Here is a 13168-nt window from a genome sequence, read left to right as displayed (position 1 = left end):
AGTTGTTGACTCGTATACGTGCTGTTGGCTTGGGATACAGTATTTGCACCCATTGCAGAAATATAGGGGGAAAACCCATCCTCTGCAGCACCGCGAATAGATACGGCATTCTATAGAATCAAATGCTTTGGCAGCATCCAACATAACCGCGGCCGCCCTGGTGTTTGGGATTAAATAATGGGAGAGTGCGAAAAGTGTTCTGGTGTTGTGCGCTGTTGATCTTGTAGAGATGAACCCCAACTGATCACATAGTATCAAATTAGTCATGAGGGGCTGTAATCTAGTTGCTAGCAGTTTAGCTAATATTTTGGTGTCTACATTGATTAGTGATAATGGCCGATATGAGTCACAACATTCCGGGTTTTTAGTTGGCTTGAGAAGGGCAATTAGCACTGCTTCCCTCAAAGTGGGAGGGAGCAACATCTTATCATATGCGTCACCATACATTGCTACTAGATGTGGAGCCAATTGGTCTACAAATGCTTCATAAAATTCATATGTAAACCCATCTGGGCCCGGGGCTTTACCATTGGGGAGCGATTTGATGATCTCTGTTACCTCCTCAACAGTAATTGGTAGTGACAAGTACTCTATCTGGGCATCTGCTAACCACGCTATTGTGACGTCCGCTAGGTACTCCATGACTTTGGAGGGTGAGGCAGTGGGCTGTGATTTGTACAACGCTCCATACGTTTTCATGAATTCCTGCAGTATCCCCTGCGCATCATTACGCTTACACCCAGTGTCATCTCTTATAGTTAGGACCGTCTGTGGAGTGCGGCCTCACAAATTTTAGAAGTCAACATCTTACTAGGTCTACCACCTTCACCGAATGACCTTGCAATAGTGCGCCTTGTTATATATTTAAGTTCGTCTTCCGCATACGATTGATATTCCGACATGACAACCCTAATGCCCCCCAGCACTTTAGCATTTTGAGTAAGTTCGTATTCTCGCTCTAATATTTTCAACTTATCCTCACGTATACTAAGCTGCCTACGGATATCTTTCAAAGTCCCCGCATTTGTACTTATGCAAACTCCTCTTATTGTAGCTTTAAAAGCCTCCCACAACAAGCTAGGGTCGTTAGTGGTTCGTTTAACAGAAAGTAGACCTTGATGGCCGTATTGATGGTGTCCACGTATGCGGAGTCTAATAGAGCCTTTGCATTAGAGCGCCAACTATATGGGGGTGGTGTGTGATAAGGTACATTGACAGATAGCAGCATTGGGTTATGATCGGACAGTGTCCTGGGTAACATTCACAATCATTCCTTTAGGCATTAAAACGACGTTCACAGCCTCAGAATGTTCTCATTACCTTATAGTGGGAGCCTGTGCCTGAATATAGTTTCTGTCAAGATGGAAGTAGTATGGATCACATTGTGTTGGCCATGATAGTTAATAAAATAAAGCCTGCTTTAGATCCTGATGCTAGCAATGTTCTATTCAAGGAAATTGCTGCCTTTGAGGCTGAAATTCAGCATCTCACTTTAGAACGATAGTGTTACTTTCTCACGGAACTAAGCTCATTTAACCGCTTGTCCTGCACTCTGTATGTTGGACTCTGATTCTCAAGATGGATTGTTGTTAAGGATAATCTGTTTCTGTATCTCCATCCCACTCTCAAAAAGGTTCCAGTGCTTTGAGTGGTTCAGAGTCCATTTCCATTCCCCCTCCTACTTGCCTTGCAGTCATGAATACAGAAAAAGCTACACCTGTGGAGAGAAGATGGAAGGAGGCAGAACATGGGTTGGGAGTGTTGAGAGATGAAGGGTGTGAGTTTTGAGTGTCCAGAATTTAGTTCTGGGCACATCGGACATACTATGGTGTCAATTGTTGTTCTTGTATATGATCATTGTTTTTGGTTTGGTTGTTGTTCCTGTACATGATTGTTGAGTTTTGCTCCCCTTGAGTCATTGTGCTCCATCATCTAGCACATTCTTCGTTCACCCAGGTGTATGTTAGAATCCCCATGTTACACTAATGTTCTGATTTGTTACCTTTGCCTCAAATTGTAAAGCGCTCTGATATCCTTCGGGATCAAGTTTGCGCTATATAAAACTTTATAAATAAAAAATAAAAATAAATGTTAAACAATGGGGGGACACCACAAATGGCTAAATCAGAGGCAGAGTTTCTCTAATGTGTTTACTTTTGGTTAGGAATGAGCTGAACCAATTGTGAATACAATCCTTAAAACTCTTGTTCTTTTACAACTTTGGATGCACCACTGATGGTCATCAGTAATGAAGGCTTCTGTCAGTTCAAGAGTATGAGGAGACACATGTGACCTTGGTCCAATACACTCATCCAGTATTGTAAAAATAAAAGAGTTTTAAGGGCAGTATTCAGTTGGTTGACGTCATTCCTAAAGGAAAACTACTGATTTACACAACCCGCCCCGACTGAGGCTGATTGTCGCTTTAAACCAGAGGGACCTCTGGCATGATCATTCTGTCAAGAAAGCCCGCCTGTTAATGGTTAGAGACCTGGGTTTTATAGTATCTGATCTTTGATTTTATGGTATGTTTCTAAAATAAAACAGCACTCAACAAGACTAAAGAAAAATGGCAAATATGTGTCATATCTATATACAAAGAGATACATTTTCCCCATAACTAAAACAATCGAAACATGGCATTTTAGGCACCCATACTGTTTTGGCAGCACCCATAATAAAAACAACAAAAATATGGTGCACTAGATAGGAGGCAGGCATGATACTAACACGTCTCTGTGTGTGTCTAAAACTTCACACTTTCTAATAAAAGGAGATAAAAGAATCTAAAAGCAAACATTTGATGAAAGTAAAGAGGTCTACACAGGACATGCCACTGTGTTCACTACACCATTGCTCCCCAAACAAGAAATGGGAGCAAAGGGGGAGAAGGAGCAGCCGGCCAAGTGTAGTCACATATGATGGAACCCTGAACAGGAACCTGTATGAGATACACTTGACAAACCATGAGAATAGAAATCATATTGGACAGGAAGTTGTGTCCCGACAACGGCATGTGAGTTGAAATTAGTAGTGGTAGTGACTGCGCTCTATAAAAAAGTTATATATAATACCAACAACTTATTATATTTTACATCTTGTTTGAATCAGGAAAATGGGCTAAGTATGTTTTTTAAAAGGACCTTGTGGTGCAAAATGGTGCTTGCAACTATTTGTTCCTCCTTTGAAAATCTCATGTTAGCAATGCAAATAAATATGTCTCAAAGTCAGAAATGTATTATTATATTTCTCCCTTTTTGTTACACTATGCAGCGTCTGGAACAGATTATTTTGTGTATTCATTAAAAGTGTTCCACCTGTTGTGGAGCATTTAGTCAGCTTCCTTGTCTGGCATTACACCCTCTTTGGAAAGGATATGAAGCGCACTATAGTTATTGTTTATAGGTATTTGTATCCTCAAATGATTTACCTCGAATCTGCTTGGTTTCCACTACACCCCAGGCACTTATTTTGGATTCAAAAGATCACCAGTCTATCAGATTCCAATAAGGGTGCATTGACCAGACCCTAATCAATTTTTGCTATTGCATCTAAGTGAATTATCTCTGCTAATTTCAATAGTATAGCGCTGTGCCTCATATCATTCTGGATTTCACTGCACCTTCTAGCCACACTTGTTCCAGTGAAGACGAATTGGTTGCTTATGCATTTACAATTTACAGACAATGTGCCTGTATTCTGTTGCAAGTGATGTCACATGCCACATCTGTATGGGTTGACACTCTGATATTCCCCTATTAAATGAACTCCCACTGCTTCTTGCCAAATTGATCCAAGCATATGATAGTGCATTACATATCCAACTGCGCTTGATGTCTGGTGCGGAGGGTCTGCTCTCACCAGTCAATAATAGAATTAGGGATTACCGATTAGCCCTAAGTGGAGCCAAGGGAGTTTTTGCTCATCGAAAGCCCGTCTCCACACTATTTGTGGGTACCTTACCTCTGAACTGCTATCACTCAAGAGCCTCTGATATTCTATGGCTGAGTCCTGGTGGATGCTGAACAACTTTTGCATCCATACACACTCCTGGTAGCCACGGTCTATTGCTTTTGTCATCATCCAGCCAAGAATTTACACTCTTTTTACCGCAGTCTGATTATTTGTTTCTTTTTTTAATCTTTTTCTTTATCTTGAAAAAAGTAAAATAAATACATCATAATAGGTGAAATCACTATGTCAAGAGTAGGGAATCACGATTATAAATCGTCCAAATTCACACCTACAGAGATAGACAGACTATTTTCATGTTTTTGATTCTGACTTCCCTGGTACATCTATATATATAAAAACAAAAGTATGTCTGTCTGTCTGTTTGTCCTTTATGCATTACTAAACCATTCATCTGATCGCCATGAAGCTTTTGGAAGTTGTTGAGTACACTCCCGCGAAGGTTTCTGTCAAAAACATTTTTTTTAAATCGTCCCCCCAGGGCCCTCATAATCTTTCGAATACTGAAATAGACAGCGAATTTGCGAGCATCGTCGACAGTTAAGACCCACAAACGGAAATCGATTGGTCAATCTACATCAGAAGCACGGAAAAAAAAGGCATCACAAGCTTCTGAAACAGAAGAGCAACGGGAAGCAAAATTAGAAGCTGTTCGAATACAAACTGCTCAAGCCCGTAATTCTCAAACGAACGAGCAACGAGAATCAAGATTGGAAGCCGATCGAGTTCGCACTCCTCAAGCCCGTTCTTCTCAAACGAACAAGCAACGAGAATCAAGATTGGAAACAGATTGATTACGCACTGCTCAAGCCCGCACGAATGAAACAGGAGAGCAACGAGAATCAAGATTGGAAAACGATCAATTATGCACTGCTCAAGCCCGCTCGAATGAAACAGGCGAGCAACCAGAATCAAGATTGGAAGCCAATCGAGGACGCACTGCTGAAGCCACACTTGGAAATGTTTTCAAAAATAAAATGAATACGTTTCAATAACAATGAGACAATGTAAATTTAATGTTATCATGACGAGTTTCCTTGAATTTCCTTTCTTCTGAGATCGCAGCAACGCGCAACGGGTAAGCTAGTAAACAATAAAAACTCCAGACGGTCAAGAATGGGTCGTCCTGTCTAACCTGTTCTCCACTCTTTGCCAGTGAGGGGACAGTATCTTTCCCACCTGTATTCAAACTTTGTGTTCTGGCAAAGAGCATCAGAATAATACATGAAATGGTGTCAACAATTTCAGCTCTTTCTGTACACTCACAGGGACCAGGCCACGTGGCTGTGTCAAAAGTGAAGAAGGCCTTCCTTCGACTTCCAATTCACGATGTTCTGTACTCAGAAGCCCAATTTAAAGGGAATCTGAAGCCTTGTGCGTTTTACAAATACACTGAAAGCCTGCTTTTTCATGCTGCCTGTCAGAAATAACATAACCTCTATTTATGCGGATTAATCCTTTCTTTATTTGTTTGAAGTTGTGTTCGTTTTATTATTCACCATCAACTGTAGACATCAGCAAAATAACTCTCAGTCAAACACGTGGCTAAATACCTGCTCTCGGTCTACCCAGGCCGCGTTCTAGAGGGTGGGCCGGGTGGGCCAGGCCCACCCAAACAAGAGCCTGGGCCCTCGCAGTGATTCTGCCAACGATACACAACGATAATGTCCTGATAACTCTGGTGATTTATGATCCTGCTGGAGAGCAATCATTTTGTCTGTTGGTAGTTTTCAAATGCAGATAAACTGAATTGTAAGTGGCTAGCTCAATGGGTTACTGCCTTTGTCACAGAGACTCTATACGTTCCTCCCCCTGCTTCCTACCTCCTGACAGTCAACACGTAGAGGCCATTTACGTTGTAAATGGGGTTCAAAGTGGGGAGATTTGTATATCAAAAGAAAGTCGAGGCTTAGGTGAAACCATACAACGCGTGGACTTAATAGGATACAAAGCGAGGCAGTTTAGCCCATCGTGTCAATGCTCCTGCTCCTGCTGTGTGCAACATTCAGCTTAGGTGGACATTCTTTCTGGACCAGCTTTGCCTTTCATCCCTCTGAGTTTGAAATGGGCACTGTGAATTCTTGGTGATGTGTACCCACAGATGACCTAGGGGCAGATGTATCAAGATACCCTTTTGCGATTCTCAAATAACGATTTTTACGGAATCGCTATTTGAGAAGTGCAAAATGGTATGTATGTAGAAAATCGCTATTTGTTAGCGATTTCTTAAAATTCCTTAATTGCGATTAGCAAATTGCTAATCGCAATTAAGGAATAATTTCCCATTCATTTCTATGGGCCAGGAGGCCCATAGGAATGAATGTGAAATTATTCTCAATTTGCGATTCGCAATTTGCTAATCACAAATTGTGAATAATTTCAAGGGTGCAAGGGTGTCTTAAGGACACCCTGCTGCACCCCTGAATTTGACATGTGTGCGCACATACATGCCCTAAGGGCATGTATGAGTATGAATTGACATGTGGCGCACATACATGCCCTGAGGGCATGTATGAGCGTCACATGGCACCTTTAGAATCTTAAAAAAGTGCATTTTTGAAAGAATTCGCAAATTACCACCAACTACAAGTTGGTGGTAATTTGCGATTTCTTAGTCAAAAATCGCAAAACTGAAATGCTTAATACATTTCAATTAAGAAATCGCAATTTGCGATTTCTTAAATGCTTACGCAATATTAAGGAATCGCAAAATTTGCGATTCCTTAATATTGCGAGCTTTTTTGCATGATACATTCCAAATCCCGTTTTTTTTGTCGCAAACGTTGCTATTTTGTGAATCGCAGCGTTTGCGACAAAAAAAAACGGATGATACATCTGCTCCCTAGTCCTTTATGGTCGTCCCTGAATGGTTGTCCCATGTGAAACAATACCGTGGCGCTCGCCTAAATCCTTTTAGGCAACACTCCCCATTCAAACCAACATTCTTCAAAAGGGACATTTTAATTTAAAATAAACGCAAGATTTACTGCACCGCTGTCCCCTACAGGTACAAACATACAAAAATATACATAAAAACAAATAACTTTTCACTTTTTACAAAGTCATGCAATTGATAACACATATTAAAAACATTGATTTGTGTTTTTTTACACAGGCACTTTCAGTCCAAAAGTCTATCTACTCTGTGCTGCACCTATCACTTTACAGCCAACAATCCCTTCACCATCAATGGCAGGTCGGAACACTAATGTGGACATGCGGGGAAATCATTTGTTAGGGGCAGTCATGTTCATTCAGTGCATGGCCTATGTGTTGGAAGCCTGCACAGCGGGCGTGTCTTTTTAAGTGCTGGCTGTGAACGGGTATGAGAAACAATGGTCCAAGACTAAAGATCATACATAAAATTAATATTTTTAGTTGTAATTATTATTTTTCATTTTTTTGGAGCCTTTAAACCTTTGGCTCTTTGGTATCAATCTACTTCACTGATATTTGATGTGTGCAACAACCGACCAAAAAACAACTCTTGGACCATTGTTTCTCATACTATATATAACCCAGGTCCACGAACATATATTGGATCACCCCGTTTTTGATAATGGCTGTGAACGGGTGGGAGACAGGGTCTGTCTGAAGAACAGCCAGAGGGCTCACACTGCAGAAATGCTTATTTTCTTTTATATGGTGTGCATGTAGTCCGAGTTGAAGTCAGAGCCCTTTAATAAAAGGCACACTAGACACTGTATATTATGTACATTCAAAGCCTAAACAGCTAAATCACGATGCCTCATCTGAAGTAGTAAGTGCTATATAAATAAATTGCCGTTCACACATGTCCTCATTACAGAAGTGCTCTCTCAACGAACGAAGGTTGTGAGTAAAGAATTTAAAGACCCGCAGGAATGAGGGAGAGTCATGACCAGGAGAAGCGCAAGATTTAAAACCAGCATTTGCAATGCAATAGGTCTTACATTTGTTAGAGTTTGAGCTATTGGCATTGTAAATGACAATGCCTTTTATGTATGTGTTGGTTTTTAAAACATACATAAAGGCAGTGTCATTTACAATTCCAATAGCTTAAACTCTTGCAAATGTGAGCCCTATTACATTGCAAATGCATGTTTATTTAATTAGCAGTTGGGTCATTATGACAACTGTGGAACATACTTTAAAGTGTGTGCTAATTATATTTACTGCTATATTCAATGTTTCAAGTTTGGAGGTGATTTTATTAATGTTTTTACTGGGAATAATGAAAAAGTAACCAGATGGTGGCTGGTATGGGGCAGTAGACCAAGGTCAGCTGTGAGATAAGGTGCACTGGAGGAGGTGGTAGAAAAGTGGATAATCAAGCCTGGAAGGGAGTGTTCTGCAGAGTCCGGGGTCAGTTGGAGGGATTCTCCCTGAAAGCTCGCAAAGAGGGAGCCCCAGTATTGTCACTTGCCTGGTACACCCACCTCAGAAACCTCCTCTTCCCATCAAAGGGACATTACATGGAAAAAAACACTTTTTGAGAGTGATAACAGTTAGAAAGAGATTTGTAAAAGAGTGCCTTTTACTGGGCTTTGTAAGACTATGAAGAGATAAAGGATAGCCCAGAATCAGGCCTGACTAGACATATCAGAGACAAATCGGGCCCGCAGTGGCCCTCCCGAATGCACCCTTGGCCCATCCTAATAAAAATTCCTGGAGCCGGGCCTGGTTCTACCCGCAGCTCTTACAATGTCAAATGTATTGTATGTACCTCGGGCATATTTGCAAAGTGATCACTGATGGTTTGTTTTCTGCAGGGGGACGTATATAGTTTATAAGGATGGAGATTATAGCAACCCTTCGCTGAAAGAACGAGTCTGGCGCAACAGTGATTTTAATTTCGATCACGTCCTTTCCGCCATGATGGCTCTCTTCACTGTCTCCACCTTCGAGGGCTGGCCCGCGTGAGTAAACAAGTGTTCGATCTGTTGTTTTCTTGTACTATACTACTGCATACATGTAACGCATGCGCTGAAACTGTTTTGCTTTGAATTAGGTCGCACCAACCAGGGGCGGCTCTAGGCTCATGGCGGTCCTGGGCAGGGAGCGTAGGTAGGGGGCCCTGGAAGAGGGGGTCTGAGCGGGGCGGAGCACGGAGGCCAGTGAAGGGGGTGGGGGGGTCAGGGTGTTTGGAAGTGGAACAGAGCCGGAGGCCGCCAAATCCCTGCCAGGGGCCGCCACGCAAATATGTATCCATCCTCAGAGGATTATTATATTAAGCATATATATTGGCGCGGCGGCCCCTGGGGTATGGTGGCCCTGTGCAGGTGCACAGCTTGCACATGCCTAAGGCCAGCCCTGCACCAACTGCATGGAGCGTGCAAAATTCCCTCTACGGAAACTGCCTTCCGTTAGGTTTTTTTCGAAATAGCCTGTTTCCAGATGTCTGCCTTCCATTCAAAGGATGCGAAACTCTAATTTCAAAAGCACAAACACTGCATGGAACTACAGATGCAATGCTCTTTCCACTAAAAGCACGAAAATCATTCCTCAAAAATATGTTCCAGTCTGTTTTTACGTTTGACTTAATGGTGCTTTCCTGTGCTTAATTTGTAGAATATTGAGAGCCGGTGCCCAAAGCGCTGCTTAGAAGCCCGCGGCAGGCGCTATTGAATGTCAGCATGCCTAGTACTAAGGCCGCGTAGTCCTGAATCCACCTCAGGCCTCCTTAATTCGCTGACTACCCCTTTATCCCACTCTTGAATGTTCCTCTTTTCTCCCCCTGTTTGTTTTTCCTTCTTTTTGTCCCCCTTCTTTCCCTTTGTGTGTTTTTGCCTCTATTGCTCTTGGTAAATGTCACATTAAGCTCTGGCGCTTTCACCTTTTAAAGCAAATTAATGCATCTAATGGGTATGAAGTATATAGAGAGTTGGTATGCAGAAATGTTTAGCCATTGGTTGAGAGAAGTTTGCAGAGTAATGGCTCAGGAATGAAAGTTATGTTTTTTATATGCTGTTTTTGCTTTTTAGGTCAGGCTTGGATACGCGTTCATCCACTAACATATTGTAATCAATTCTTACAGCCCTAAAGTGATAAACACAATTTGTGCATGCAGTGACTGTAAACACCATTTGTGTATCTGCGTTTACATGCGTTGGCTCATTAAAGTCAGCCTCTTTGGCTCGGCAGTTCTTGTTTTCGTGGAGGCCCCTTAATGCTGGTATTGACACTGTATTTTCTAGAGAGAGGATTTTGAGTTACTGATTTGTTGAGAAACCTATGATACAGACCAGTGTATGTTGGATGGTAGTGGGATGCCTTCTGGAGTTTATTTTCTCTAAACAAAAATCAGATGACCCTATGCATAGGGGTTATTCTGCATTTTCCCAGCCTCTGCCCATAGGCAAGTAAAGTCAGTGACAATTACTTCATCCTCAAAATAGTGGAAATGTCATCACTTCCTCCTGATGACCTCTTGGTGGATGGATACCAGGTCACATGTATTCACTGGCAGACCGAATGAGGGCTCAGCCAGTGCAAACTTGGCAATGCCCCAGACTCTATGTAGAGCCTTGTGACCCTCAAGTTTGATGAGTCGGGAGCATCACACAGTAACAGTAGTGCTCCTGCTCCTCGAAACTCTGAATAAGGCCTATTTTCATTTTCAAGTTCAAATTTAGCCATTTAGGCCTTTTTTTATCCTTGACTCCTACTATACCAGCTGTAAAAGAGCAATAATGGCAATCAAGAGTGCTCAACTATATTCATTCTACATATTCATTCTGTATGCATAGACTTAAAAATATATATATATATATATTTTATAGATAAGCGACATGTAGATAGTTGGTTGCCTTTGTGTTTAAATTTTGTGTTTTCTGCATTTTTAGACTACTTTACAAAGCCATAGACTCCAACGGAGAGAATGTCGGTCCAATTTATAACAACAGAGTGGAGATATCTATCTTCTTCATCATCTACATCATCATCATTGCATTTTTCATGATGAACATCTTCGTTGGTTTCGTCATTGTCACATTTCAGGAACAAGGAGAAAAAGAATATAAGAACTGTGAGCTGGATAAAAACCAGGTGAAATATCCTTAATTTTGTTCCTTTTAGTATTTTATTTTTTACATTTATTTAGTCATGTTGTTTTTGTCTCAAAAGAGAATGACAGAGAGGTTTCAGTTACTAAATGAAACAAGCATTTACAATGCAATAGGTCTCGCAGCATTAAAGTTTGAGTTACTGGCATTGTAAATGACAATGCTTTGCATTATTTTTTTTAATTTGCAATTGGTATATACACATTGTTTGTGAATGGTTAGCTGTTGCTTATGCTAAGCAAAGTTGGCAGTAATATAGAGTGCTAGTCTTGCTTGTTATAAGCATGCTGACTTAAAGCGCTCTGATACCTGCGAGTAAAGTTTGCGCTATAAAAAGTGAAAACTAATAAATAAATTTAAAAAAGCCTACCTGTACCACGTCCGTTCTTATTCTTTGATGCCACATATCTTTGGGTCCCTGTATTTATTAACTGCACCCGGCTGTGGGAAACCTCCATGGCAGGAACAACGTGTTGCGGGACAGACATGGGCAATGTAGCCACTGTCCTGTGGCTGCACCGCGGGGTAACAGAGCATGGGCAGGAATGCAGGCAGTTGGTAGTGCTGTGCCATAGCAGTGTAGTTCTCTGTGTATGCTGGGCATGGGGGTTGCTATTGGCTGACAAGAAGTGGTGAGGAGGTGCTGGTTCGGTATGCCTGCTTCCTGATCTTGGGCAGGCGACAGTTAAAACAAGGCAATGACCAGTAAGGGTAGAGAGTGGGCGGGGCTTCATACTCCAATACAGCATAGCTCACAAAGCAGCACTGTCCAGGTCGACCTAAAAAAAAGGTGATTTGAAGCAGGGCATGTGCTGTTCAGGGCATACCTAAAAATGACGGAAATGATTCGAGTTCACACCTCTAAACCACACTTAAGAGTCAACTCTCTTAGGCATCAAGAATTCTTCTTGATTATACTCTATCCATACATACATGGTAGGTTCCTTTCTGAACTGGCGCACAGAAAAGCCAAAAACAAGTAAACTGAATGATGCCTTCAGTGGATTGGAAGCTTCTTTGGTTAGGCACCAGCCTATTTCCATAATTTTTTAATGTGTAAGTCTACTTTACTGGGGAGGTTATGCCCAATAAAAGGTGCTGATCCTGATGTATCCTACTGATAGGGCCCAATGATAGTAAAACGTATTGTGAATTGTTTGCTTATAATCTATTGAAGATTCAAGGGCTAGGTTGGGTTAGGTAAGGGTTGTGGTGGAAAAGGCAAGAACGATTTCCATATGGAAAATGTCCTTCTGTAATTGCAAAGACAAGCTATAAATAAGTGGAATGAAATGCTGCCAAGAGGAATTCTGAGTGTTTGCAAAGAAATGGTTGAAATCGGTCTCCCCACCTTTTTTTTTTGGCGGGGGGGGGGCTCTCCCTGGTAGCAAATATGAACTAAGATGAGCAAGTCTGATTATGAAGGTTTGGGCTGTGGGTGAAAATCCTAAATCAGCAAACAAATCCTACATTCAAGAGCAAAACAACATTGGAACCTCTCTGTGCCCTTAACTGCGCTTGCAATAGGCAGGGCGAGATGAATGGAGCAATCTCGTGGGGGTAATTATAGGAAGATGAAAATAGTTTTTACTGTAGACCGCTTCAAAAAGAATTCTGATGGATGTACTGCCATACTTCTCCCGTCCTGCATGGAATGCACAAACAAGTTAATTAATATAATTTTATATTCCATTGACCACCCCTTCCTTTTTGTGCAAGCACACATTTATTTCTTTATTTAGAGCATTTCTCTTGCGCCAGGCACTCAGAGCGCTGACTTGAAAAGGATAATTCAAAGAAAATGAAAACCCAAGAGGCGGAGTGCAGTCGAAAACATAGGGTCACATAACATTCTTCGGATGCTCCAAACTAATTCTTCTCTTCTCACGGCCACTTTATCATTCCCTTATTCTCCCATCTGTTTAAAGCAAACCACGCTTGGAAATTCACCTCTCCAGAGCAAGTGTGTCAGCAGGTTGTAACAGAATGAGCCCTGGCCCACTTTAAAAACAATGAGCTTACTCTTAGCAAGAGTTGTAGAGACTAGCTGCTGCTTGGCTTACCCTTTACCTTGCACCTGTAGATATTATCATCTTGATTTACATGAACAGTCTACCTGTTCCCCTGGGCGCTCCCCCCCCGCAGGTGAGGAG

General features: G+C 41.7%; 1 protein-coding gene across 2 annotated transcripts in view; it reads left to right on the top strand.

Moving 5' to 3' along the window:
- CACNA1D (calcium voltage-gated channel subunit alpha1 D) overlaps positions 1–13168 on the top strand; it is a 1365963-nt gene that overhangs the window by 885352 nt on the left and 467443 nt on the right. For both annotated transcript variants that reach the window (XM_078661595.1, XM_078661596.1), the window contains exons 26-27: positions 8724–8870; positions 10797–10998. In XM_078661595.1, the coding sequence (XP_078517721.1) occupies positions 8724–8870; positions 10797–10998 (349 nt within the window). The remainder of the gene's footprint in view (positions 1–8723; positions 8871–10796; positions 10999–13168) is intronic.

The sequence above is a fragment of the Lissotriton helveticus genome, chromosome 9, assembly GCF_964261635.1.
Source record: "Lissotriton helveticus chromosome 9, aLisHel1.1, whole genome shotgun sequence".
NCBI lineage: Eukaryota > Metazoa > Chordata > Amphibia > Caudata > Salamandridae > Lissotriton > Lissotriton helveticus.
This window is presented reverse-complemented; position numbering and strand designations above follow the sequence as displayed.